Source organism: Erythranthe guttata, chromosome 11 (genome assembly GCF_056151865.1).
Source record: "Erythranthe guttata isolate IM_541 chromosome 11, IM_541, whole genome shotgun sequence".
NCBI lineage: Eukaryota > Viridiplantae > Streptophyta > Magnoliopsida > Lamiales > Phrymaceae > Erythranthe > Erythranthe guttata.
This window is the reverse complement of record NC_142543.1, coordinates 18,516,055-18,542,624: the sequence shown is the minus strand read 5'-3', so window position 1 is coordinate 18,542,624 and position 26,570 is coordinate 18,516,055. Positions and strand designations below refer to the sequence as shown.

At 35.3% G+C, this 26,570-nt stretch overlaps 6 protein-coding genes across 13 annotated transcripts; 3 read left to right on the top strand and 3 right to left on the bottom strand.

The window, feature by feature from the left end:
* Positions 1-484: 484 nt before the first annotated feature.
* LOC105960911 (protein LONGIFOLIA 1) lies at positions 485-3,768 on the bottom strand. The gene is made up of 5 exons (XM_012985122.2): positions 3,399-3,768; positions 3,228-3,274; positions 1,711-3,129; positions 1,470-1,599; positions 485-1,297 (listed from the first exon to the last, which is right to left on the bottom strand). The coding sequence occupies exons 1-5, from the start codon at positions 3,754-3,756 to the stop codon at positions 594-596; spliced, it is 2,658 nt and encodes an 885-aa protein (XP_012840576.2). The 5' UTR covers positions 3,757-3,768; the 3' UTR covers positions 485-593.
* Positions 3,769-5,641: 1,873 nt separating this feature from the next.
* Positions 5,642-11,035, top strand: LOC148767146 (uncharacterized). Of its 6 annotated transcripts, none has more exons than XR_016034537.1 (6): positions 5,642-6,175; positions 6,257-6,292; positions 6,920-6,985; positions 7,067-7,134; positions 7,248-7,316; positions 10,961-11,035. XR_016034537.1 is itself a non-coding variant. In XM_088825791.1 (6 exons), the coding sequence occupies exon 6, from the start codon at positions 7,613-7,615 to the stop codon at positions 10,394-10,396; it is 2,784 nt and encodes a 927-aa protein (XP_088681917.1). In that variant the 5' UTR covers positions 5,642-6,175; positions 6,257-6,292; positions 6,920-6,985; positions 7,067-7,134; positions 7,248-7,316; positions 7,606-7,612; the 3' UTR covers positions 10,397-10,534. The 6 variants fall into 6 exon arrangements, 3 of the variants coding, with proteins under 3 accessions (XP_088681917.1, XP_088681918.1, XP_088681919.1); XR_016034538.1 differs by lacking the exon at positions 10,961-11,035 and adding an exon at positions 9,726-9,748; XR_016034536.1 differs by lacking the exon at positions 10,961-11,035 and adding an exon at positions 7,659-7,798.
* A 14-nt stretch (positions 11,036-11,049) lies between these two features.
* Positions 11,050-13,551, top strand: LOC105972019 (serine/threonine-protein phosphatase 7 long form homolog). The gene is made up of 5 exons (XM_088825794.1): positions 11,050-11,563; positions 11,659-11,771; positions 12,093-12,639; positions 12,740-13,049; positions 13,125-13,551. Exons 1-5 carry the CDS (start codon positions 11,216-11,218, stop codon positions 13,352-13,354), a joined length of 1,548 nt encoding a protein of 515 aa, XP_088681920.1. The 5' UTR covers positions 11,050-11,215; the 3' UTR covers positions 13,355-13,551.
* Positions 13,552-17,325: 3,774 nt separating this feature from the next.
* LOC105976975 (uncharacterized) lies at positions 17,326-22,332 on the bottom strand. 3 transcript variants are annotated; one of them, XR_016034186.1, is made up of 7 exons: positions 22,073-22,332; positions 19,467-21,934; positions 19,257-19,355; positions 19,013-19,079; positions 18,322-18,507; positions 18,156-18,216; positions 17,326-17,938 (listed from the first exon to the last, which is right to left on the bottom strand). XR_016034186.1 is itself a non-coding variant. In XM_013002242.2 (7 exons), the coding sequence occupies exons 2-7, from the start codon at positions 21,823-21,825 to the stop codon at positions 17,781-17,783; spliced, it is 2,913 nt and encodes a 970-aa protein (XP_012857696.2). In that variant the 5' UTR covers positions 21,826-21,934; positions 22,073-22,332; the 3' UTR covers positions 17,326-17,780. The 3 variants fall into 3 exon arrangements, 2 of the variants coding, with proteins under 2 accessions (XP_012857696.2, XP_088681259.1); XM_013002242.2 differs by having other exon boundaries at positions 19,274-19,355; XM_088825133.1 differs by having other exon boundaries at positions 19,274-19,355; positions 19,467-21,893; positions 22,062-22,327.
* A 484-nt stretch (positions 22,333-22,816) lies between these two features.
* Positions 22,817-24,165, top strand: LOC105976973 (protein SPIRAL1-like 2). Its single transcript, XM_013002241.2, has 3 exons — positions 22,817-22,982; positions 23,426-23,687; positions 23,846-24,165. The coding sequence occupies exons 2-3, from the start codon at positions 23,433-23,435 to the stop codon at positions 23,927-23,929; spliced, it is 339 nt and encodes a 112-aa protein (XP_012857695.1). The 5' UTR covers positions 22,817-22,982; positions 23,426-23,432; the 3' UTR covers positions 23,930-24,165.
* A 909-nt stretch (positions 24,166-25,074) lies between these two features.
* LOC105976972 (large ribosomal subunit protein eL39x) lies at positions 25,075-25,627 on the bottom strand. Its single transcript, XM_013002240.2, has 2 exons — positions 25,490-25,627; positions 25,075-25,379 (listed from the first exon to the last, which is right to left on the bottom strand). The coding sequence occupies exons 1-2, from the start codon at positions 25,490-25,492 to the stop codon at positions 25,227-25,229; spliced, it is 156 nt and encodes a 51-aa protein (XP_012857694.1). The 5' UTR covers positions 25,493-25,627; the 3' UTR covers positions 25,075-25,226.
* Between the last annotated feature and the right edge of the window lie 943 nt (positions 25,628-26,570).

Here is a 26,570-nt window from a genome sequence, read left to right as displayed (position 1 = left end):
TGTCTTCCCTGTAATTCTTTTTTCATTTTCCTTTGCCGAAAAGATTTCTGCCTACAAGTCATATTTTGACGGAGCTCATTCCTAGAAGTCTGTGTATCACAGTTTCTAGTTACCTACGGATGCAGGTTAGTATTTTTATTTTGAAGTAGATAAGCACATACATATGCAGGTTAGACAATTTTCTAAATTGCTTGTCGTTTTTGCTTACCACTATTAATTGTTGCATAATATTGCAAACATCTTCCATTCTAACGTTCACTACTGTAAATGTGGCTTTGCAGTTCGCTGAAGCAGTCGTTCGCTTTATCTTTATTTGTTTCTTTTCAGTACAGGTGATTGCTGCTTGTACGAGTTTGCATATTCCTATGTTGTTCATATACTTATAGAACTATTTCTTTTCTTTGTTTTTTCTTTTTCCTTCTCGTACATCTGGATGCTGTTCAAAATTACTCTGAATACTTATTTATAGGCTAAAGCAAAACACTAAAGAAATGAAAGGCACCTTCGTGTTAATGAGATATATGTGCTTATAGTTATATCATTTCAGAAGAAGCAAAAAACGAGGAAAATTACGCATACAGACAGAAACACCACTAGTTAAAGAGTTGCCTACTATGCCTCTTCGGCCAATCAGAAAGACTCATAACTTCACCTATGACAACCTCGTTTATCAAGTCTTTAAAGATCTGCCGTTCAATATCTAACACCAAACCCGAAAACTCACAACTCCGATCCGTCCATTCATCCGATCGATACTTCATATCTGCAGTCACAAGTCCAATCGATCCATCATCGTTGTCGTCAACGTTGCAATATGGCATCCTACACAAATTGTCCATTTCCGAGTAAACTTCTTTTACGAGCTCTTTCATGCCAACCCTTTCCCTTCCGAGTGTGAAAAATCTGCCCGAAGTGATTTTGCGAACCAGCATTTCGTTTACAGCATCAAAAACAATTTTTCTGTCGATTTTCTGATTTAACTTAATCTGATTATTCTTTTCAGTGAATTCTCCATTTGCTTCCTCCAAAGGGTCCTCTGTTTCTTCAAGGGCATGGAACACGTCGGGATTAATCAGAGGGCACGAAGAGAGGAGCTGATTGGCTGTTGGAGTTGTGTCTTCGAGGAGTTTTGATGCTTGTAGTATCTTGTTAATGTATCTGTGAGATGGATCGAGGCTCCAATACACAGGTCCATTGTGATTTACAGCAGTTTCGTTCTTTTCGTATTTTGTGAAGTGTGTTGAATGATTTAGATTCTCGACGTGCCATTCTGCTTCATCGGGACTCGGGCTCTCGTCTGTTATTTAGTTTTGCATAAAAACAAAGAATGATTATTAGTATATGCAAGATTTGTGTAAGTGCGTACATGTCTGATTTTGACTGTTTCTTTCTGTTTACGGAAACTTTTGCATGTTGCAATTATAAAGCAGGTGTAAGAAGTTAAAGAAGTCGGGAAAATGGTCCGATACCTCTAAAAGGTGTTGATATATTCTTTACTGGAGATGGTGAATCTTCACCGTAGAATGTAGAATCAAGAACTGAAACCGGACTTGGTTGTTCGACCGCCGACATGTGTTCTTTTGGTGGCGACACTGAATTCTGTCGAGTAAAGAATAAAAAAATAAAAAATAAAGTTAAGCTGTCGAGTTACGGTAAAAGAATCAAGTAAGCAAAATCGAATAGCACCAAAAAATGTTACTTTTTTCTTACCTGCTGTTCTCGAGTATTCGTGTTGATCGAACTTAAGACCTCTGTTTCTATATCCGACATGTGTTCTGATTTTATTGAAGCTGTATCACCGTGGTAGCTCGATTGCCTCGTCTCACTACTAAGCTCACTCAATTGGTCGTCACTTAACTGCGAATCCGTTGATTTCACTTTCTGTTTTCTGTTCTGATGAAACTTCTCCGTCACTTTCTTGCTGCTGATGTGCTTTCTGACCCTGCTCGGCTCTAACGATGAGGTGTTAGTACGAGATTCACCTACAGCCGTGAGTATATTCCGTTGCGATCTGGGACCCACTGCACCGAAACCGCTTCCCGAGGTAGTGCAATTTTCGGAAGCTCGCGCTCGTTCTTGATTTTTCCACGCGTCCTTCTTCGTGTAAGTTCTCGGTGAAACATCTTTTGCCTTTTCTCCATGTGCTGGATTATTATTATTATTCCTTCGATATTTAGGGTCCTGAATTTGGCGAACTTGCAATTTCGGTGTTCCCATTTCCGGGACGTTGACTTTCGGAGTTTGACTTTCTTCCAATCTCACTCTTGTTTTCTGCATTGCTTCAAGTATCTGTTTAAGAGCTCTCAGATCCTTCCCAGATCGTTTGAACTCGAGCTCCGTTATTCTCTTCTCAATTTCACCGTAAACCGACGAAGATGGATGTGGGATATTTTTTGAAGCTTTCTTGCTCTGCAAAGACGTTTTTTGACCGCACTTTTGTTGCTTCCATGGAGCTGGCTCCACTGGAATCCTTGAACATGTAGTTGATTTTCTGACAGAAACTTTCGAATTTGATTTCGAGTTCGTCTTTGTAATGAAATTTTCGTCTGTCGAAATGGTACTATCGGGAAAAGAATCTTCCAAGCCCATAAGCTTTGCTACAATGCTCGACGATCTACTGTGACTGTGACCTCCCGATTCTTGATCCAACGGTAGAACTCGGCTGGTCAATGATCTTGGCTCGAGGGGTAAAGAAGTCTTTTTGCTGTCTAACGATAATCGAGGGAGTTCTTTGAGCTTCATCGCGGTCTTGAAAGAATCCCGCGATTCTCTTCCATCGTAAGAGAAACGAGCGAGCGTGAAAGGCCTGGGCGAGTCCATGTGTTTCATTACAGTGACTTTTCTTTCTTGGCTAGAGAAAGATTTGATATTTACACCACGTGCTTCTCGGTGCATGGAGTCCTTCACTAGGTCTCGAATATCGGGAGTTTTTTTCAGCTGCTGTTTTTCTTTGACGGAGAATTGGGTTTTTTGAGAAATATCGGTTTTTTGTCTGTTTGAAGGTGTTTGTGTTTGTGTTTGTTTAGGTTTTCGATTTTGATCGAGCGACGAGAATGCGGATGATGAACAGGAAGAAGATGAATACGAGGTGGCTTGGGACGACGACTCTGTCGACAATCTTGGTTTCTCCTGTGAAAAAAAAAAATTGTAAGCCATTGTTTTAACTACATTACAACTTCCGAAAAAAGAATTAGTTAATCGAAAAACGAACTTGTTGAGAATCTTACCATGACAGGTTTTGTTGCATTATGGGACTCCAGTTGTTGTTGGGAACCTTAAAGAAACAGAAAATAGATTTAATTATGTCATATTTATTACACAATGTCCTAATACGAAAGCGTAATACTCGATTTTTTTTTGTTAATGGCAGCTTAAACCGAATAATTTTGTTGACATACCTAAAAGTAGCTTCTTATGGCTGCGTCGGGGGGTAAGGAAATGACGACGATCGAAGAGTTGTAATAAGCCGTTCATGCATCCAATCTGCTTCTGAATGTTGCGATTCTCGTCCGATAAAGATGACATCATCTTTGCTGACATTATTTGCTGCTGCAAGTAATTCAACAACTGCTGCACCTTCAATGTAAGAAAGATCAAGAAGAGATGTTCTTGTAATGGGATATATATATGTATGTGTGTGTGTATGTATATATATGTGTATATATTTGTAGTGAGAGAAGTTATTTGTGTTTTGGTTGTGTCAAAGGAAAAAAATGCAGATGGATAAATACTTAACAGAGGATGCACAGCTTTCATAGGGAATGTGACATACACAAAAAAGCAGCCACTTTAAATATTTATTTAATTTAATTTAATTTATTTTATTAGGATGGAATGTAGTGTGAATATGTGGGTCATATTTCCATTAATTATTTTTTTATTTAATTATCAAATGGCACAGTGTAATTTGGTTGGCTAAGTACGGATTCTCTCTCTCTCTCTCTCTCTCTCTCTCTCTCTCTCTCTCTCTCTCTCTCTCTCTCTAACTAAATGGGGCATGTGGAGTTTGTCAGGTAATGTAAGTGGATTCTGTACTGGCAATCTCTCCCATTATTCTAAATTACCTTTTAATTTTATTTATTATTATTATTTTATTTTTGCTCCACTTGGTTCTGCCAAATTATATTAAATAATTAATAGAAAAATTGAAAACCCTACTAATTGCACGTTAATCTAACATTACATGACGTAGTGATGAAGTACAAGAAAATTAAATAAGTGCATCATGTGTTAGAATTTTGACTTGGTATTGTTTACAAATGAGAAGGATCGGTTTATAAAACGTACAAACAAAGGACGTACGCTGCTATTCGAAATACCAGTTTTACTAAGTGGAAGACCAACTAAAAGAAAGATTATAGAAAAATACAATTCTTCTACGTTGAAAACCATGAAATGACGGTTTTGTAATACTGGTGAAATACACTTGGTGATCGGGCACTGTTGATCTACGCATAATAATACATATATATTCATGTGTATGTGTGTTTAATGACAGTTATTTATATAGATTTAGGTTGCAAAAATACAAACAAATTGGATTGAAGAATATTTCTTTTGCAGAGGACAATGTTATTATTTGCAAACAGCAAATTCGATCCATTGCATTATTTCTGCTTGTATATATGTTACTCGTGTTGGGATTTGGAAAGAATATTACCTGTACTTTTGGTCGTGTACTTGGATCATGAACTGTTGATGGAGAAGGGGTATTATGGTCATTAATTATGTCAAATTACTATGTACTATTATTAGCTCTCTTTATTTGACAAAATTATTGTATAATAAATCAAGTAAAGTTATCCGTTTCATATTAAATGTCGTTTAAGGTAAAAGCACACAGATTAAAAACCTAACACATAGTCTTCTTTTTAATTAAAAAGTCCCAAATTGCCCTTTACATTTTTTTTTAAAATCGCCCTTAACAAAACTATTAAGTGGGATTTTACTATCTAAATTAAGGAGGTAGAACAATCAACTATAAAGGGGCAAAGTTGGTAAAAAAAATTAATTTTAGCTTGAAATTCTAAAGTAACAGTTAATACGAAACAGATGCAGTAGCAGTTAATAATTCATTAATTATTGATCTTAAAGAATAAGTAATCATTAATTACGTTTCCAAGAAGGAAAAAAAAATCTATGCAATTACCAAGAAGATGATTTGCTTACACACGAGGAACTAACTATACGTATAGATATATTAATTGTACGTTTGCGTACAAAGAATTGACTTTTCATATAATTATTATTATATATATATATATGTATATATATTTCATGTATATCTTTATTTATTTATAGAAAAAAAAAAAAAAAAAAAAAAAGTTGGAATAGTTGATGGATGATGATGGTAGAAAATGGAGGGTTTCAAAGAAGGGATGCATGATCACGTGGGGAAAAAGATGAAAAGATGAGAGTTTGCCTAAAATTCATAACACAAAAACCCAACTAAACATATATTTAATCAATCATAGCAAATACTATGTTCCAAGAACTCCTCTACCCCATTACTCTACCATCATTGCTCTATGATTTGACCCCCCCACCCCCACCCCCCCACCCCCACCCCCACCCCACCTAAATCAACCATGTGCTTTGTCACTTAAATTATTGCATTTTTTGAATTTCTATAGTCATCTCATGGGCCATTTTTTTTTTTAGAATATTTCGGGTTTTTTTTTTGAGAATTGGGGTCATTTTATAATTATTTACAAAAATACAATAAAGCGTCGTTTAAAACGACGCGTTTTAAGGGCCGTTGGATTGAGCTGAGATTGACGGCCAGATGTCCCTCCTAATCTGACGGCCAGGATTGAAGACAAGATCTGACGGTCCTTAAAAAGCGTCGTTTTGAAACACGCACTTTGCGGACCGTTGGATCGAGCTGCGATCAACGGCCAGATCTCCTATTTTGTCCTCGTTATCTGACGGTCACGGATTGAAGACAAGATCTGACGGTCCTTAAAACGCGTCGTTTTGAACGACGCGCTTTGACCTGTCAGGGTTGAACGCGTCATTTAAAACCACGCGTTTTAAGGACCGTCCGATCCTTCTCGATCTGACGGCCCTGATTTACCCGAATATATATATATATATTTAATCCGAAAAATAATTTCCTTCACCCCACATTTTTGCTGCCCTTTCTCCCACTGCTCCCTTCTTCCCAACAACAAATGTAAGTGTTCTTTGCTCTCTTTTTTTTTTTTTTTAATTATTGTTTATTTGTAGTTTTTAATTTATATTTTAATTAATGTAGGTAATTTTAATTAATTTCAGCAGGTTACTTATTGAGGTAATTTTTTCACTTTTTCAATTATTATAGTTAAATAGGATTTTAGTTATTAATATAATTTTGTTAAATTTTTATTAATGGTGGATTAATGGTATTTTTATCTAGTAACTTATTAATTATTTGGAGATAAATTATTTATTGTATTGTTAAAATATATATAATTTTTTATGAAATTCAATTTTTTATTGTTGTTTTTACTTGTTACTTTTAGGTTAAATTTGAACTTGTTGTGGATTTAAGAAGGAATGTTTGATTAGTAGAATAATTAGTAGGATAAATTAATTAATTAATAGTGAGTTAGTGGATAAATTGTGTTTAAATAATTCTCGAAGGGGAACTTGAACTTGTCACGAGTTGTGTTTAAATAATTTCTGAAATTTTAATTTTTTTTAATGGTTTAAATATGATACGAGTAGAATAATTAGTAGGATAAATTAATTAATTAATTAATAGTAAGTTAGTGGATAAATTGGTAGTATTAGTTATGGCATTAGCCCCTCAAGTTTACATTAGTTTCACTTTTGATCTCATGTTTTAATAATTTAACATCTTTTCATGGTTTTTTTTTCTTGTTTTTAAATAATGGCTGAAATTTAAATTTTGTTGTGTTCTGATTGTTATAATTAGGTGAAATGTAATTTGTGGTTGATTGAGAAGGGATTTACGTTGCTAGCAAATAATAACTATTTGGAGGTATTTATTTGTTATATTGTACAAATTTTATTTTTTTTATTGTTGAAAATTTAATTTTTTTTGTTTTATTGTTATAACTAGGTTGGAAGTGTAATTTGTGGTGGTTTGAGAAGGGATTTTTGTAGCTAGCAAATAATAATAATTTGAAGGTAATTATTTGTTATATTGTACAAATATAGTACAACTTGGGGTTGGAGCTGTTATTTTTTTCCTGTTTATTAAATAATTGCTGAAATTTTTATTTTGATGGTTTTTTAACTAGGTGGAAGTCTAACTTGTGGTGGAGTGAGAAGTGATTGTGGGTGCTAGCAAATCTTCAATTATCTTTGAGGTAAATTAAATATTTTATTGGTTAATTAAAGTTTTACTTGAATTACACAATTAAAGTGTTATATGAATGTGTCGAAAAATTACGAATTACACAATTTTTTAAGGATTTATAATATACAAATTAATAGTTTTCGAACTCTCAAATTATAAAACGAATTAGAAAATATTAAATATTAATTGTTTGTTTTAACTGATTTATAATCTAATATTTAGTGTTTGTAGCTATAAAAAAATTAGAAAATATTTAATATTTCAAAAAAAAAAAATAATCTCAAAATATCAAAATATAGGGTTTCAATGGCGACTCCGGGTAGGAATACTGTCAAAGTTTTCGTGTATATAGGAGGCCATATTGTTCATGAGGGATTGTCAGTGAATTATGATCAACCTCATCATACAGTCGTACGAGTGAAACGCGATATATCTTTCTCTGACTTTTTGGCGAAAATATACTCACGTTGCCGAATAGATAGAAATGAATTTGTGTTATCGGTGTCGGGCAAAATATCACGATGGTATCAAAATCAGTGGAGCGAGATAGTTTCTGAGATAACAAGTGATGATGATTTAGAAATCTATTTGCACCCGGATGAAGGAAACGATTCCATAGATGTTTATGTTGAGTCTCAGCCTTTATACAATCCTTTGATACCTTCACAATTCACTACATCAGAGCCTCTCTACTCCCCTTCGAGACCTTCACAATTCAGTACATCAGAACCTCTCTATTCCCCTTCGAGACCTTCACAATTCACTACATCAGAACCTCTCTACTCCCCTTCGAGACCTTCACAACATTTTGATTTGAATGATGCGTACAATTCATTTATGCAAACAAGTCCTGAGTTAGTTGCGGTTACACAAGGGTTTTCCAATATGGGCTTTGAAGCGGGGCCATCGAGGCATTCTTATCAAAATGTTGGGGTACATATTGGGGAATCAAGTGGCATGAGAAATGCTCATGAAAATTTTGATCTTCCGAATGAAACTCGTCATTGTGATAATAATGATGACGATGATCCTTTCGGAGATGCACATGGGCCAAATGTTCGAAGCGACTCTGAACCGTCCGACCATGGAGACGATGATGATAGTGGTGAAGAGAACAACGATGAGAATATCGAAGCCGTTGATGACGTTGTACAAACAATATCGCAGGCAGAAATTCCATCAACTTCTCATGTTCATGTCAGCAATCCATCATTTGCAGAACCTCCTACTCAGTTTTATGATCCACCTTCGTACTACTCCCTGTCATTTCCTGAAATCCCAGCCGATTCCATTGATGTTCCGTCGGGTATGTGGTCAAAATTTTATGATAGCAGCAAAGGTACTCTCGAAAAGGGGATGATTTTCGATAGTAAAGCAAGGGTCATTTCAGCCGTTAGAGACCACTCCATTCGATTTGCCAGAAGAGAGTTTAAAGTTATCGAAAGTACAAAAAGAACTTGGAAGGTTATCTGCAAACACGACACTGAAGCACGACCTTGCAGATGGAGGCTAAGAGCATCAAGAATTGGGGATAGAGGACAATTTAGGATTGGGATCTACGATGGCGATCATAGTTGCGGTATGCAAGGGATGACAAACAATCATGGCAACTTGAACATCAATTATTGCGCCGCAATTCTATTGAAAAGTGTTCGTGAAAATCCAGTTTGTGAAATTTCAAAGGCAAGAGAGATTGTGACCGCGCAAATAGGATATGAGATATCCTACATGAAGGCATGGTACACTTTGAAGCGATGCAGAGAAAATGTATATGGAACATGGGAGAGTTCGGTCCAGAAGTTGCCAAAATTTATGAAAGCACTGCAACAAAGGAATCCAGGCACAGCTGTTGAGTGGGAACATCACGCGACAAATCATCCATCGAAATTCATAATCAAATACGTCTTCTGGGCCTTCAAGCCGTGTATTGATGGTTTCAAATACTGTCGTCGGGTGATTAGCGTCGATGGAACTCATTTGTACACTAAGTACAAACATAAGATGTTGCTTGCTGTGTGTTTGGATGCGAATCAACAAGTTCTACCACTTGCGTATGCAATTGTTGATGAAGAGACCGCAAGTGCATGGAAGTGGTTTTTCAAATGCATTGACAAACATTTACTTTCGGGCATATCAGATGGTATTTGTATAATTTCGGATCGAGGAACCGGTATTTTAAGTGCCATCGATTCAATGCCCGAGTTTCGGCCCCCTCGTATCACCCATCGATTTTGTTTGAGGCATGTTTGTTCAAATGTCAACGCCAAGTTTAAGAGCATTGTGGTGAAAGATTTTTGTTACGCTGCTGGAAAACAATCTCAGGTTTGGAAGCTGAACCGGTATTTGGACAAGATTGGGGAGGAAAATCCCAATGCACTCAGATACTTGATGAACATGGATCGAGAAAAGTGGACTTTAGCACATGATGGAGGGTCTCGACGCGGTCAGTTGACGACCAACTTGTCCGAGTCCATCAATGGTGCTTTGAAAGGTGCTCGTAAACTGCCTGTCACAGCTATTGTGGATTTTACATTTCATCGAGTGGTTAAGCACTTTATTAATCGAGTAGCGAAAGGTAATAAATGGGAGCAATTGGGACAACGATGGGCCGAATTTCCATTGAAGAAGTTCAAATTATGGGAGGAACATTCGACGACACATTACATGAGAAGGTTCAACACTCGCAACTACGCTGGTGAGGTATTCACCAGGGCAAAACCTCAAGGAGGTGGAGGAAAAACACATTGTGTCGATCTTAGGGCCAAAGAATGCTCGTGTAATAAGTGGACCTTGTTTGGGATTCCTTGTTCTCATGTGCAACATGTATGTCGTGATTTTCGTTTGGATGCCGAAACTTTGGTTGCCGAGTACTACAGTGTTAGAAACCATAAGAACACATATAGTGGCGTGTTTCACCCTTTGCTGCCTGAAATGTGCTGGGAGGATGCAGATTTTGAGCTATTTCACGATGTTACCCTACGGAAAGCTACACGACGGGGTAGGCCAGAAAGTTCTCGTATTCGTAACGAAATGGACCGACCACAAGCGCGTGCTAGAAGAAAATCTCGGGCAACACAAGAATCACACTAGTTATTTTATGTGTTATCTTATGTTATGTTAGGTTATGTTATGTTATGTTATGTTGTGTTTGTTATGTTATGTTATGTTATGTTATGTTATGTTATGTAATGTTTGACTTGAAAATTCGGTTTCGCTTTCACTTTCAAATGGCTTCGACTTGGCAAAAATACATAATACAAATAAAACAAGAAACATAATAATAATAATAATAATAATAATAATAATAATAATAATAATAATAATAATAATAATAATAATAATAATAATAATAATAATAATAATAATAATAATAATAATAATAATAATAATAATAATAATAATAATAATAATAATAATAATAATAATAATAATAATAATAATAATAATAATAATAATAATAATAATAATAATAATAATAATAATAATAATAATAATAATAATAATAATAATAATAATAATAATAATAATAATAATAATAATAATAATAATAATAATAATAATAATAATAATAATAATAATAATAATAATAATAATAATAATAATAATAATAATAATAATAATCATCTTATGTGCTTTCACATGAACTTGAAACAGGATTGAAATGGAGAACGCTGTATACGGTCCCCGAGATCCCTCACTTCTGTATCTTCAGAATGATCATAGATCAAGTGCTTTGACACTGCATTAGTAGAGAGATGGCGCCAGGAGACTCACACATTTCACCTGCGTGTAGGGGAGGTGACAGTCACCCTACAGGACGTGGCGTTGATATACGGACTACCGGTTGACGGACGTCCGGTCATAGGAGTTGATACTCATCGTAGGACTCGTGAGTGGCAGCAGTATTGTATGACATGGCTGGGATTTGCACCGGATTCATCAAAGATAAAAGGATCGAAGTTGAGCGTCAAAGTCCTTAGTGAATATTTAATCAATAATCCCGTTCTTGATAATAGTACATATGAGCATCTTGTTCATTACACTCGAGGGATTGCTTTTCTCATAGTAGGGGGGATTATGTGTCCCGATCACACTGGCGACTCTATTCCATTGCTGTATTTGAGACATTTAGAAGATCTTGATGCTGTCAGTACATATAGTTGGGGTAGTTGTACTCTAGCAGTCCTCTACCACGAGTTGTGCAAAGCATCGAAGATATCTGCAAAAGAAATCAGTGGTCCTGTTCAATTATTACAGGTAACATAATGAATTAATTATATAATTTAGTACATTAATACATTTAATTTGCAGTTTATATTATAAAAAAATTATATTCTTGTATTATTTAACAGATATGGGCATGGATGCGGATTCCTCCATCAAGGCCCATACCTACTCTGGCGAAATGGGGCACAACACTTGAGTATGCAGGATATGAGTTTCCCGTACCACCTTACGGTGCACGGTAATGGTTTTGAGATTTATGTTAAATTATTTTTGCATTATTGTTACGGTGATTTGTGTATTAATTTTTTGTGTCTATAAATATAAGGGTTTGTTTGAGCCAACTTCCACTATATTTTTCTAACATTTTCAGTCAATTTTACTTGAATTTCTAAATAAAATTTCAGTCAATTTTAGATTTTTTTTTTAAAATTTTCTAAATAAAACCTTTTATTTTTGTCATTTTGAATTTCTTTCGGCAGTTCAAATTCTCAACAACAATATGATTTTGAACCTTATCTTTATTATTATCTTAAGTTTAATATATAATAATATATCGCAGGTGGACCAACCATGTCAGCTTCATTGAGACTGGTGCACATGTTCTTCGTATATTTAGGATGATGTTGGATCAGATGCTCCCAGATCAGTTTATATGGACGCCATATGATCTGGATGATCCGGAGTATCAGTCTGTAGGTGGTGATTCAACGATCACATGTAATGGTATATGGGTATCGAGAGTCCCCCTGATATGCTACGCAATTGTGGAGATGCATCGACCAGACAGAGTAGTACGTCAGTTCGGGATGGTACAACCCATACCTGAACCTCCTGAAAATACTGAGACGGATTTCCGGATGCACGTCAATGCTAACCGTACTGGTGCTACCAACCGAGACTGGAGGCTTACACATGTTTCGCATGTTACCGCTTGGGATAATAGACTCGATTATATTGTTGATTATCCATATGCCAGTGACAGTCAGACTACAGAAGATGGTTATTTTGAGTGGTATGAACTGCACACACGTCGTTTCATATCACCGATTACCCCATCTGATCGTACAGGATTTCAGGTTGGAGGTCAGATTTCAATGGATACAGTGGTACGTATTCAAATTTATTTATTATAAAATTTTGTGTATTATATAATTTTTATTAATGTATGTCTTCTAAAAATAAAATATTTCTTATTACTTATTTCAGATTCAGCATCTTCGATCGTTGATTGTTTCTGTTGATGGCGGAGACATGCCCCGGGATGGCTATCGTTCGTATTTACCGACTCTCAGAACATGTCTTAATGTCTTAGAGTCTCGACACGGACCTTCAGATAGGCCTCAATCTGAGATGCCTTATACTCAGACTCACTCTCAGACTCAGACTCAGATACCACTGTCTCAAATGCCTCAGTCACAGACTCAGATGTACGCTGGCGAGGCAGGAACTTCTTCTCGTGCATATTATCCGGCATTCGATAATTATACAGATCCTAGAGCACACGGGCATCCATCTGGTATGTTTAGTACCTTTGATTTTATTTTTAATACTATCTACAACTGTGAGTTTAATTATAATCTCGTTGATGCAGATCCGTACACCCCATACCCCTACTTTAATCCGAATATGAATTCGGAAGACCCAATTCATTTGGGGTCTACGCATCAGTTTTCGTCTTCGCGACCGGTAGATCATCAGATCACACCTATTCCTTATTTTGAATCCGCAAATTCTTCGAGTGATGAGGATGAACAAGTTGGTAGAGGGCACAGGACTAGAAGGCCCCCGAGATGTGGCACCGGAGGTCACCGTCATTGGTGATATTATTATTGTAGTTTATGTTGGTTATTTATTAAAACTTTTTCGTATTTTAGTTATTCAATAAAAAACAAATTAAATAAACTAAAGGATTTAGAGACAAAAAATATTTCCCAATAATTAGGCATTTTATTTTTATTTAATAAAATATGGAAATCGGACGGAATGGATCGAAAATGCCTTTTTTGGAAATTTTCCAATTTTTTCGGAAGTTAAAAATAGGTTCCAATTTCCGTTCCAAAAAAATCGGAATTTCAAAATCCATTCCAATTTCGGAATACCTCGGAATCGGCGGAATTTCGAAATTTTCGGAAATTGCATTAATTCTTAATGTTTTGTTCCAAAATCGGAAATAATGGTAATTTTTAGTATTTTTTTTAATATTTTCGTAATTTTCCGGCAAAATGCAAGAATCCAAAGCAAAGTTCAATCAAATAAAATTTAAACACTTGTAAAAACAACATAATTGATATATCAAAGCAACTATAATTCTTGCAAAACATCAATAGAAAAATAATTCAAAAACACAATATATATATATATATATATATATATATATATATATATATATATATATATATATATATATATATATATATATATATATATATATATATATATATATATATATATATATATATATATATATATATATATATATTTCCAACATAATTCAAACATGATTATTTCCGAAATACAATCGGATCGGAAATCGGAATTTCCAATAATTTTATATGTAATTCCAATTCCGTTCCAAAAATAATCGGAAAAATCGGAAATCGTAAATCGGAAATTGGAATGAAAAAAAATGTTCCAAATTCGTATTATTTTATAGTGAATTATAAAATAAATTGCATAAATAAATGAAGGAAAATTTTTAAAATACAATATATAATTAATTTAAAATTAAAATTCAATTAACCATTCCAATTTAACAATAAAAAGAATTAAGTAAATTTAAAAAACCTTAGATCAAATCCAGCCGTTGATATAAACACAATCCAACGGCTGGTAAAAGGCGTCATATTAAATGACGCTGTAATCCAGTGTGGCGGGTCAAAGGGCGTCGTTTTGAATGACGCCTTTTAACAGCCGTCCATTGCCCAGATTAATCTCTGGCCGTCAGATTAGGAGGACAAGATAGGAGATCTGGCCGTCAATCTCAGCTCAATCCAACGGCCCTTAAAACGCGTCGTTTTAAACGACGCTTTATTGTATTTTTGTAAATAATTACAAAATGACCCCATTTCACAAAAAAAAAAACCGAAATATTCTAAAAAAAAAAATGGCCCGTCATCTCATGTTTGATTAATTAACTTTTTTTGAATTTCAAAAGGAAAAAAAAAGGAGGTGTGCGTGTGCTGGCAAAAGTAGGGGGATTTCGATCAGTTTTACGTACTATTGGATTTGAACCAATGATTGATCTCGTCGTGGGGAAACGATGCTCTAACCGCTGAGTCAAGTAGGTTAAGTTAGAGAAAAAAAACTCATTTTATCACGATACGAAATGAAGCAGTGGCTAACACGCTAATTAAGCTAAAACAACAAGCATTGAGTACGTACTTCGATTCATCCTCCACAACCCTAACCTCACAACCCAATCTTTGAAAATTCTCTTTGCAACTGAGATTTGAATGCCTAAAGTTCGTCTTCAATAACTTCTCTTTCGACATGGGTTCAAACAAAATTCCGATTCGGTCGATAAAAAAAGTAGGTGCGAATTCATCTATCACATGTAGTTGCTTACTCGCAGGTCTTTCTCATATCTAATCTAAGCAAGAAGGGTCATTTTAATTGGACTTTGTCGAGATAAAATCAACCCAAATTAAATCATGCAACTTTATAAAAAAATCAAATTTATAATTGGACCAGGGGACACCTAGCTAGCACACGATTCATCGATAGAGCAAGATTAAAATTTTATTTTTCCACGATTTATGGATCGACCTGAAAAGACATTGAATTAATTTAAATATCAAATAATATTTAATTAATTATGACTAATATTACCAATCAGACGAGACTCGTGAGCATTTTCGAACGATAATAGTTAAAGAACGAGTGGCCATAGAAAAAGGGAATAGTTTTAAGAATGTTAGTTAAGTTTTGAAGTCAATTCCACCTTAGGTCACATGGCATTGTGATGAAGCTTGAAAATAAAATAAAATTCATGGATCTAAGTTTGAGGGTTAAGCCATCTTATTTTATTATTTAAATAAGTGCATTATTTGCAATCCGATTTTATATTTAATTTTTTTTATATAACAATTTATTAAAAAAACAATAATTTCAATTAATAAAGTTAGCCAGATCATTTTAATTTTATGTGCACATGCCAAGTTGGTGTAACGAACCCCTCCACCAATTGTTTCTTGTAACTTTTGATCCATAGGGATCTGAGAAATCATTAAATAAAATAATAATTAATTAAAGAATCTGCAAAAAATAAAACAAAAAAAATAGCATCTCAATATTATATTATATATATAATTAGATGAAATATCCACAAAATAAAATTAAATAGTTGGATTAAAACCTAATTGGCTTTACGCAGATCCCCTACACCTAAAGAAAATCTTACCCACCATGCTACAAAATTGAACTTAGTTCATAGTTTATAAATTGAAATTTGTTGTTTTATTGTAGTTCATTTTAAAAAAAAATTCATGGTGGTTTTTAAATCTAATATTAATTAATTTAAAAATGACAACAAATGGTTGGTTTTTATGAATCGTAGCCAGCTGGCACTGCAATCAGTATACTAATTTTTATATTCCACTTATTTTTATTTCACTTGGTGTATATTAATTTCTGAATTTTGAATCATGAGATATATATACAAACACTTCTTGTAAATGCTATATAATGTGAAATTCATCATATAGGAAATCAACATAAATTTCCACACAATCACACACATATAAATGTGTAAAATATATGTTGTATATACAATTAGATATAACCCGATAATTTTCATCAGATGCGTTAGTTGGCCATTTAGATTAAAGTTTTTTGAATACGCAAACGGTCTTGTAAGTTAAAACATGGCCTTCAAACATACGCACAAAGGGATTTGAATATACGATATTTCGCTCTTTACCAGAGCCAGAATTTTAAGTTTGTGAATGTTGAATGCATTAAGAAAAAAATGGGGGAGGGGGAATAATAATGCTATTATACACAATTTTTTTTAATTTTTATATATAAAAAAATAAGGATATGAGAAATGTTAGAGGTGTCGTGGCCCCCTAGCCCTATATTAGTTCCACAACTGCTCGTCAAAACCACTACGGAAGATGCTCCGGTACCACTAATTATATCATATGTCTAATGTAGTGTACATCTCAGACTGTTTTACAAGCTATTGCACATGAAAGTCGGCTGCGAATTGTTTCGTTGTAAGAAAAGAAATATGTATTATTTTTTATGTTGCACGTAAAAGTTTATTCAGTACACTTATATATGGTCTGCTGCAAATTCTTTGGTTATAGAAAAGATTTTAATTTATTTTTATTCATAAGTGTCCCAACTCTTGTATCTTGTCCAAATTATATTGGTTGCCGATTCTATGTTGATAAGAGAATCTCAATCATTGTCAATTGCCAAATTAGATAGGTTCACCCAATTTATTTATTTATTGGAAGAAAATTATGCATTTTGCTAAAAAAAAAAAAGTACTAATATTTAACCTTACAACAATACTACATTGCAGAAAATAACAACTATAATACTCAATCTTATAATTTAATAAATAAAAAAGTAACACATTTTTTTAATTATAATTTACAATATAATTTAGTTTCTAAACGGTAGATTCGTCGAGTGATATCGCTCGATATATATTTCAAGATAACAACTGCCAATCGATCCATCTATACTTAAGTCTAGTACAAATCATCGGCTCGGCCCGGCCCGGCCCAACTTTAATGAATTGGTTAAAAATTGATTATCGACGAAAAAATATCGGTCCAAAATTGGCAGATAAAATTGATATTCAATTCCAAAAGCTAAAATATTACAAAATTTCGGAGAAATCTCTAATCAAGTCTCGAAAATCAACTAAGGAAAGAAAAAAAAATTCTTAAAATCTGTCAACAACATCACATTACAAGTCCCAGCAAAAGCTGCAATTACAACTGTACCTTGACGAGAAACCCCGTAATAACAAAGAATATCTCATTCGATACGACGAATGTTTCTTGACTCGATAATGGGGAATGAATTCAAGTCGTTCATACAAAAATAATAAACGACAGAATTCATGCTCCAAAAAAATTCTAATTCCTACAACTGTGTTATAGGACTCGTAAAGAATACATTTGCTATTTTCGAAGATGGTAAGCGTTCTACCGTGCCTGGTTGTTATCATTTGTTTTAACATTTCCCAAACGAAAAGGGAAAATAGAATACATTGAATATTATCTGCCAATCATTTGGAGACTCTGTTAACTACCTGTCTGTAGAATGTCCAAGACACGTGTTGTTCGTCTATTGGTCTTTGACCGAATGGGTGTTGCTCAACATATTCCGGTACATCGTCATATTTTAGCAACCCTTTCAGATAAACTCGAAGATCGCCTTCAGGACCTGCAATAAAATATTTATTTTTGTTATACGAGTAATCAGCTTCTTTATCAGCCAAGAAAAGATCAAGGTGGACAACGACATCGTTAAACAATGTGAAGGCATCAATAAATTGGGAAGAAGTTCTTGGAAATTCATTGCAAAAGGTGAATCACGATTAAATTGCGTAAATGCCACTTCAAGATTAATTTAATATGATGGACGGGGATAAGAGTTTCACCTAGTGAATTGTCATTTCTATCCTCATGGCTGTACGGACGGGGAAATATTGCTGTGTGCATCTAAAACAAGGCAACAAAGAAAAAGGAAAAAGCACAATTAGAACACAAAACGGGGGGTTAAATTTTTTTGATAAGCTGATGCAAATCGTCGGGATAAAAACTTACGGGATTGCGTAATGCCTTGTAAGGAGAATCATCCAATAACAACGTGTTTGATTCATTATAATCTCCACTCTTCCAACGCAAAAAAGGATTGTCTAGTTCCCAAATTCTCCTTAGCTCCTTGCACACTAAGGGCTTATGCTTGTTGTCGAGAGTTTTGAGCCCTGTTTTAGTACATCGAGACATATCCTGCAATTACATAAATTTGAATTATCATAAAGTGCTGGATCCGACTTTCAGGATTAAATCGAGTCGACTAACCAAGAAGAAAACATAAACAAACTACAGAAGCTGGATATATTTAGCAACCATGTGCAATGAATAACCTCAAACTAACCACCTTCAGATGATAACATGCATTATTATATAGCCCAAATGACATGTAAAATAACAAATGGAGTTTTGGTTACTTCTGCAAACTTGACTAACTTTGTTATAGCATTTAATTTGTGGGTTATTTAACAATTTGTATTCCTTAACACCTCGTCCGTATAATAATATTTGTATTTAATTTGTGGGTTGATCGCACAGTTTTGAGACTATATTCCCTCGATAGATGCAGAAAATGCACCAAAATACTAGTTGAGCATGTAAATAGTCACAAGAAGACCGGATTAAAAAAGACCCTAAAGGGATTTTCGTTCTACCATTTAATATAAAAAAAAGGTATTCAGACAGTCTTTTAGATGCTTACCCAACAAAATTTCAACTTGGACTGTAGATCTTCGAGTAAATAATTGACCACTTTATCAACAATTCCCCTGTGGAAAAAAAATATGCCAAGGTTAGAAAGACAAGACAAATCTTGGAAGAAACATAAGAACTTGCAGAAGGCACAGGAAACGAAGTAATACTATATGCTCTGGAGGTTCGTTCCTCATGTAAAATAAAAGAGGGAATATAAGCAGCAAAAAAAAAAAAAAAAAAGAGGAGAGAACCAGAGTTTGAGGAGTACTTGGCTCTCGAAGACCATATGCCCACATCAAAATTCTGAAAACAGAACTCCAGGAAATCGCGACAGTAGGGTCTCGTGAAAACTACAACAGGAAAGTAAAGAGCAAACAAAATCAATCTACGGAATTTTTTCAGAATAATAACTGCAGTGCATATAAAGAATTTTAATATTTAAATCAGCATAGAACTCTCACTTGCTCGTCCGGATATCTGTGCATCCCCTTTACGGTGTTTTGGCGGTGGCATTAATATATCTGCAAGGAGACCATTTAAATCAAGAACGAGAAGCTTTCTCCTAACTGAAGTAATTCGTGCTGTTTCGAGACGCAAACACGTTTCATCCTCTACATCAAATGAAGCAGAATCTGTGTCCACCGCAGCGCAAGCAGACGCTACACTTGTCCCCTCTGAAGAGCCTTTTCGCTCATTAACAATAAGCCCGTTGCTTACTTCACAAGGCAAAGAATCTCCTTCCACCTCCATGGGCATAGCCAAAGGTGCAGCCTGGCTCGTGCTTTGAACTTCCTTTTCAGTTTTTGCCTCTGAGCTACTTTGAATATGATCCACGCTTTGGACTGCATCTTCTATTTCCGTTTTCTTGATTTTTTTCTGCTTTTTTTTCCTTTTGCCAACCACATTTTCTTCAACAAGTGTTTCTGTTGGGCCTGTATCCATCTTAGTCTCGTCCACGATTTGGATTTCATCTTTAATCTTTTCCTTCTCTCCTTCAACAATACTTTCTACGGGCACCGTATCCATTTCAGTCTCGTCCACGCTTTGGATTTCATCTTTAATCTTTGCCTTCTTGGTACTTTTCGGCTTCTTTTTTCTTTTAGTAATGACATTTCCTTCGGCAAGTGTTTCTGTTACGCCTGTATCCATCTTAGCTTCGTACATGCTTTGGATTTCATCGTTAATCGTTGCCTTCTCTCCTTCTGCAATACTTTCTATAGGCCCCGTATCCATTTCATTCTGGTCCACGTTTTGGATTTCATCTTTCATGTTGGCCTTCTTGGTACTTTTTCGCTTCTTTTTTCTTTTAGCAATCACAGTTCCTTCGGCAAGTGTTTCTGTTGGGCCTGCATCCATCTTAGCCTCGTCCATGCTTTGGATTTCATCGTTAATCGTTGCCTTCTCTCCTTCTGCAATACTTTCTATAGGCCCCGTATCCATTTCATTCTGGTCCACGTTTTGGATTTCATCTTTCATGTTGGCCTTCTTGGTACTTTTTCGCTTCTTTTTTCTTTTAGCAATCACAGTTCCTTCGGCAAGTGTTTCTGTTGGGCCTGCATCCATCTTAGCCTCGTCCATGCTTTGGATTTCATCTTTAATCGTTGCCTTCTCTCCTTCATCAGTACTTGCCATAGGCCCCATATCCATTTTAGTCTCGTCCACGCTTTGGATTTCATCTTTAATATTTGCCTTCTTGGTACTTTTCGGCTTCTTTTTTCTTTTAGCAATGACATTTTCCTCGGCAAGTGTTTCTGTTGGCACTGTATTCATTTCAGCCTCGTCCAAGCTTTGGACTTCATCTTTAATCGTTGCATTCTCTCCTTCATCAGTACTTTCCACAGGCCCTGTATCCATTTTAGTTTCGCTTCGGATTTCATCTTTAATATTTGCCTTCTTGGTACTTTTCCGCTTCTTTTTTCTTTTAGCAATCACATTTCCTTCGGCAAGTGTTTCTGTTGGCCCTGTATCCATTTCAGCCTCGTCCATGCTTCGGCTTTCATCTTTAATCTTTGCCTTCTCTCCTTCAACAATAGTTTCTACATGCCCCGTATCCATTTCAGTTTCGTCCACACCTTGGATTTCATCTATAATCTCCGGCTTCTTGGTCTTTCTTCGCTTCTTCTTTTTAGTGACAATCACATTTCCTTCAGCAAGTTTTTCTATTGTCCCTGTATCCATTATAGTATGTTCCATGCTTCGTAATTCATCATTAATATTAGCATTCTCTCCTTCAGCAGTACTTTCTATTGGCCCTGTATCCAATTTAGTCTGCTCCACGCTTAGAATTTCATCTTTAATCATCGCCTTCTTCTTCTTTTTTCTTTTGCCACTCACATTTCCTTCTGCAACATTTTCTACTACAGTCTGATCCGCGCTTTCGATTTCATCTTTAATATTTGCCTTCTTGGTCTTTCTCCCCTTCTTTTCTCTTTCGCCAATCCCGTTTCCTTCAACACTATTTTCAATCGACCCCGTCTCCATTTTCATCTGGTCGACGCTTTCGACTTCATCTTTATTCTTTCCCTTCTCCTTTCTTTTCCGCTTCTTTTTTCTTTCGTCACTATCATTTCCTACACCAATATTTTCAATTGGTTCCGTATCCATTTCAGTATGGCCCACGCTGTGGATTCCTTCCACAAGATTTTCCGTTGACTCCCCATCCGCTTCTATCCGACCCATGCTCTCGACTTCATCTTTAATTACTGCCTTCTTGTTCTTCTTCTTCTTACATTTTTTCTTGGCATTCTCCTTAGAAACATTTTCAGATAAACTTGCACCCATCTTCAGGCTATCAGCCAGCAGCTGCACCGATACATCCATTCCGAATCGATTCTTTTACGGTTAATGATCAGTTGCTATGTAGACTTGAAATGATTCTTCTACTGCTTCTGTGAACACGACGCACATGCAATAAAACCCCCAAATACACCTACATGAGAATAACACAACACGGAAAACTCAAAATATAGCAGTAACATTAATCAACATACAAATTACTCAAGAACGAAAGCTCGTAATCATAAGATACATTCAGTCATTAACTAAATAAAAATTACATTTAACTTACTAATTCGGATTGCCAAGGACTCTTCAACAATCATGAACGGATATCGCAATGAACTTGTATACTCGAGTGTGTGGGGAGCGAAGAAGAGAATGGGGGATTAGGTCAGCCGGAATCGCGGCGGAATTGAAAGCGTCGACGGTGGATTGCGGTGGAAAGAGGAAGCGGAACCCTAGAATGGTTAAAGGCAAGTCTGGTAAAAGAAAATGAAATGGAAGGTGAACTAAACGACGCCGTCTCGAATGGTTCTGATTTAGTAAACTATTTTAAAACAATTTACAGTTTTGTATGTAACTATGTAACGGTAAATTACAAAAAAAACCCTAAACTTAGGCTAAATAACGAAACAATGCCCTCACGTATTCGTAATTATGAAAAAACCCCTGAGGTTTTTTTCCGTCTTACACCAACCACTTATAGTGTGACTTTTCACGGATTTTTCTTTTATTTCAGGAAATATACTTTACACAATTTCTCACATATTTAACAGAAGGATATTAGACTGTACATATTGTAAAATTAGATCAACAGTTAATCAGAGGGGGGTTTTTGTTATAGGTGGGGTTGTTTTTCGTTATTCAACCTAAGTTCAGGGGGATTTTTGTAATTTACCCAAAATATTGTAGTGCTATTAATTTAATTCAAATATTTAATAAAAAATATAATCCTATAATTTTTTTTTTGAAGGCCCAAGAAATTTAATTTAATTTAATTTACTTTATTAATAAGACGCTCCTATTGAAAGTTGAGACTTGAAACCTCCAACGTTCATTTTCCTTTCGTTCTTTAAATTCCTCTTCAATCATCGTCTTTATTTTCATCCCTCGTAAAAGGGCAGAGCATTTTCATCGGTTAAATCGGCAAGTAATTCTATTTTTTTCTCGATCGTTCTTCGCTGCAATTCTCTATTCAGGTATTACGATTCACATCTTACATTCCGTAACCTCGAATATTTGAATTTACAAAGGCCCTGTTTCGCGTTTTTTCTCATTAATCGTGAGTGAGATCTTGCGCATTTTTCATAGCAACACCGAATCGGATTATTTTATATCATAAACGTGTATTGTATAAATCAATAAGCATTTTACGCACATCACCACGATGTATATGTGTGATTGCGCGCAAATTAAACGGAACTAATATGTGTATTTTCATCTATTCCACAACACGTACGATCTGCAAAATCATTTAGTAAGTTTCTTTCTATTTTTGGGCCATTCGCATATAAAAACGATGGAATATATTTGCTTGATACTGAAGCCACGTGCAAAAAAAAATCGATTTTTGAACGATCTGTTTAAAATCTGCGAATTGAAGTATATATATCTTTTCTTTTGTGAAATTTTTATCTCTCAGAGAGATAATGGGTCGCGGAGTGAGCGCCGGTGGCGGCCAAAGTTCTTTGGGGTACCTTTTCGGAAGTGGCGAGGGCCCCACCCCTACCCCTGCTCCTACCCCTCAACCACCAAACAAGGATCCAATCAACGAGCCGCCATTGAAGAACTCAGCCACTTCGACGGTGGCCGATAACAGTAAGCAGATTCCAGCTGGCAGTATTACAACAACCACCAACAACTATTACCGGGTGGATGGCCAGAACTGTGGCAACTTTATAACGGTATAATCGCTGTATTGTTCAATTTAGATAGTTCATAACCAATGCATTGAAAAATCATACGCGAGTTCTATTAGTCGAAGTCCGGTTTTGCATTACGATTTTGGGTGCCCCTATTATAAGTTTTTATTTTTGGTGTTGTGTTATTTATTTATCGACAGGATCGTCCATCGACAAAGGTCCATGCTGCACCCGGGGGCAACTCTTCTCTGAATTACCTATTCGGTGATGGCAGCAACAAATGATGGATGCTGTCTGAATTTGCTTCGTTTTGTTCGTTCCAACAACTATCGTTCGTTTGTGTTTTGTTCTTATACTTTATGGTATTCGTTAGTTTCGATTAAAACATTATAGTATATATGTTTTCGTGTTAATTCTACTTTGTGAGATACTGAACATAGCATATGAAAAAATTGTTCATATAACCATCAACACACATTAAATGCAACACTAAAGTAAATGTTATGGACTCGTTTCGAAATAGCCATTTAAACAACTCCATGAGACATCATTCAATTATTACAGTATACATCACTCGAAAATCAAGGGTAAAAAGAAAAAAAAAACGACTTTTGGCACTATCGTGCCTTTGCCTAGATGCATAAAGACACAAGAGCAATGATATGAAACCAGTTGCAAACCACATGACTCGACTCACTCACACTCAAAAAACACAGCCAACAGTGAGTTAAATCGTTATAATGCAATTACAAGCGCACCTGAAGCATTGTTTAATGACAATCAATTTCGTATATACAAGCCACAAATAGCACAAAAAGCATGCGATGGATTTGCTAATCTACCGAATACACGAAGTCTGCGTGCAGTTCAAGCTCAACTCATACCTATACACAAAGTTAGCTTGCGGTTGCATAAATAGAAGCCACAACTAGCACAAAATCGTGTGATTGATTGCTAATCAACCGAATAATCACACCTATACACAAAGTTGGCGTGCAGTTTAAGCCACAACAAATATGTACATATACACGAAGTTTCATAAATAGAAGCCACAATTAGCACAAAAATCAATTGATGGATTGCTAATCAACCGAATAATCAATCACACCTATACACAAAGTTTGCGTGCTGATTAAGCTGGACTCATGCCACTGTTAAGCATCTCACAGTTCAATCGTTACAGCTTTAGCTCGAGCGATTCAACAAAACACGAACCATAAAAATGATATTAAAGATCTTACTACCAAAACAAAACAATCAACCGACTACGTTTCGAATAAATCTGATTATTAAGAGACGCTCGTATCAAATGTAACCATTAGTTAATTGAACCAAGACAATCGAACAACACAATACCAGCAATAAACAATAACACAAAAACTATACTACAAAATATAAAGCAAGTGGATAAAATAATCGACTCCGTGAGTATACGAACTCCATAAAATTAATTAAAACAAAAATGAAGTCTTACATAATTGTAAAGAGAGTACCAATTATCTCATTCAAAAATCTAAACATGATCCAAATCGAAATACGGCGGGAAATAAAAAGGAGAGAGAAAATAGAAAACATGGCGGCTTAGAAGCCGAGCTTGGTGCGGCGCCAATGGCGGCGCTTGGCGTTGTAGCGGATGGTGTTGTCGGTGCGCATGCGGATCCAGTACGGGATCGGCCTGTTCTGCCTCTGCTTCTTCGCCAGCTTCTTCTTTATCATGAACGATTTGTGCGACGGCTGCAAAATTCCATTTCATCAGTACTTAAATCAAAATTGAAAATCAATAGAAGGTTAACACATACGGATGAAGAGAGAGAGAGAGAGTGTTAGAGAGAGAAACGGCTGACCATGGTTGATTCCGGGGGCTGGTTCCTGCTGCGGCTGCGAGGGAGAGAATGCTGCGTTTCTGCAAGGTGCGGCGTGAATTGAAAACCCTAATCGCCTGTGTGTAATATTTATATATACCGATGGTAACTGAATATTCGACTTTCGATAATTATAAAATGAAATAAATAATTGAAAAAAGCGGAAATGTTGAAAGCGCAAAACTGGTCACGCGATTTACGGGTAGCAATGGCTTATTTATTTATTTATTTTTATTATTTGGCAAATTACGACCAACTTTAAATTACGAAAAACTCTTCTTGTTTGTATAATTACAAGTACATCTTGTTGGAAATTTGAGAAGTTTTAAAACTTAAAATTGCTTTTATTATTTTAATTATATTTTGTAACGTCCCCTTCAATGGCCATTATGCACCATTAAACTCTCTTTGACCCTTAAGGTCACAACCACCCTATAAATAGGGTCATTAGCTTACTTGCTAGAATACATCATAGCATAGAACACTACACATACACACTTACACAAAGCATGCATCATCTTCTATATATTTTCCTATAAACCTTGGGCACTTAGATAAGGTTCATTCTTTAGTTTCCTATGATCGTTGCTCATAGACGAAGCACCGGCGAGGCCATTGGGTTTTATCTTGGGAGTATGATCAGCTGTCAATACCTGCACGAAGGGAGGCAATCATTCTCTTAGGACAGTGTCTAGTGGCACGACTCCTATTCAGGCCAGCCGTTCTATTACTTTTACTTTAATCTATTTTCTATTCCTATATGATTATTTTATTTTTATATATTGCATGTTCTTAATTGTTTAATATAAAATTGTATTTTATAAAATAGTCACAACAATCTAAGAGAATGATTATTTGCTTATAAAAATGTGGGTATTTGTTTTTTAGCATATTATTAATTGATAACTATCATAATGGTGCAAAGGTTTGTACTGATTTAATCTAAAGTTGATTAATATCAATCCTTATTATAATATGCATATGTTAGTTGTTGTTCATAGTATATCATTTTATGGTGACACAAATCAGGTTCTTGTTTAATCTATTTTGGTCGATCGGTTAA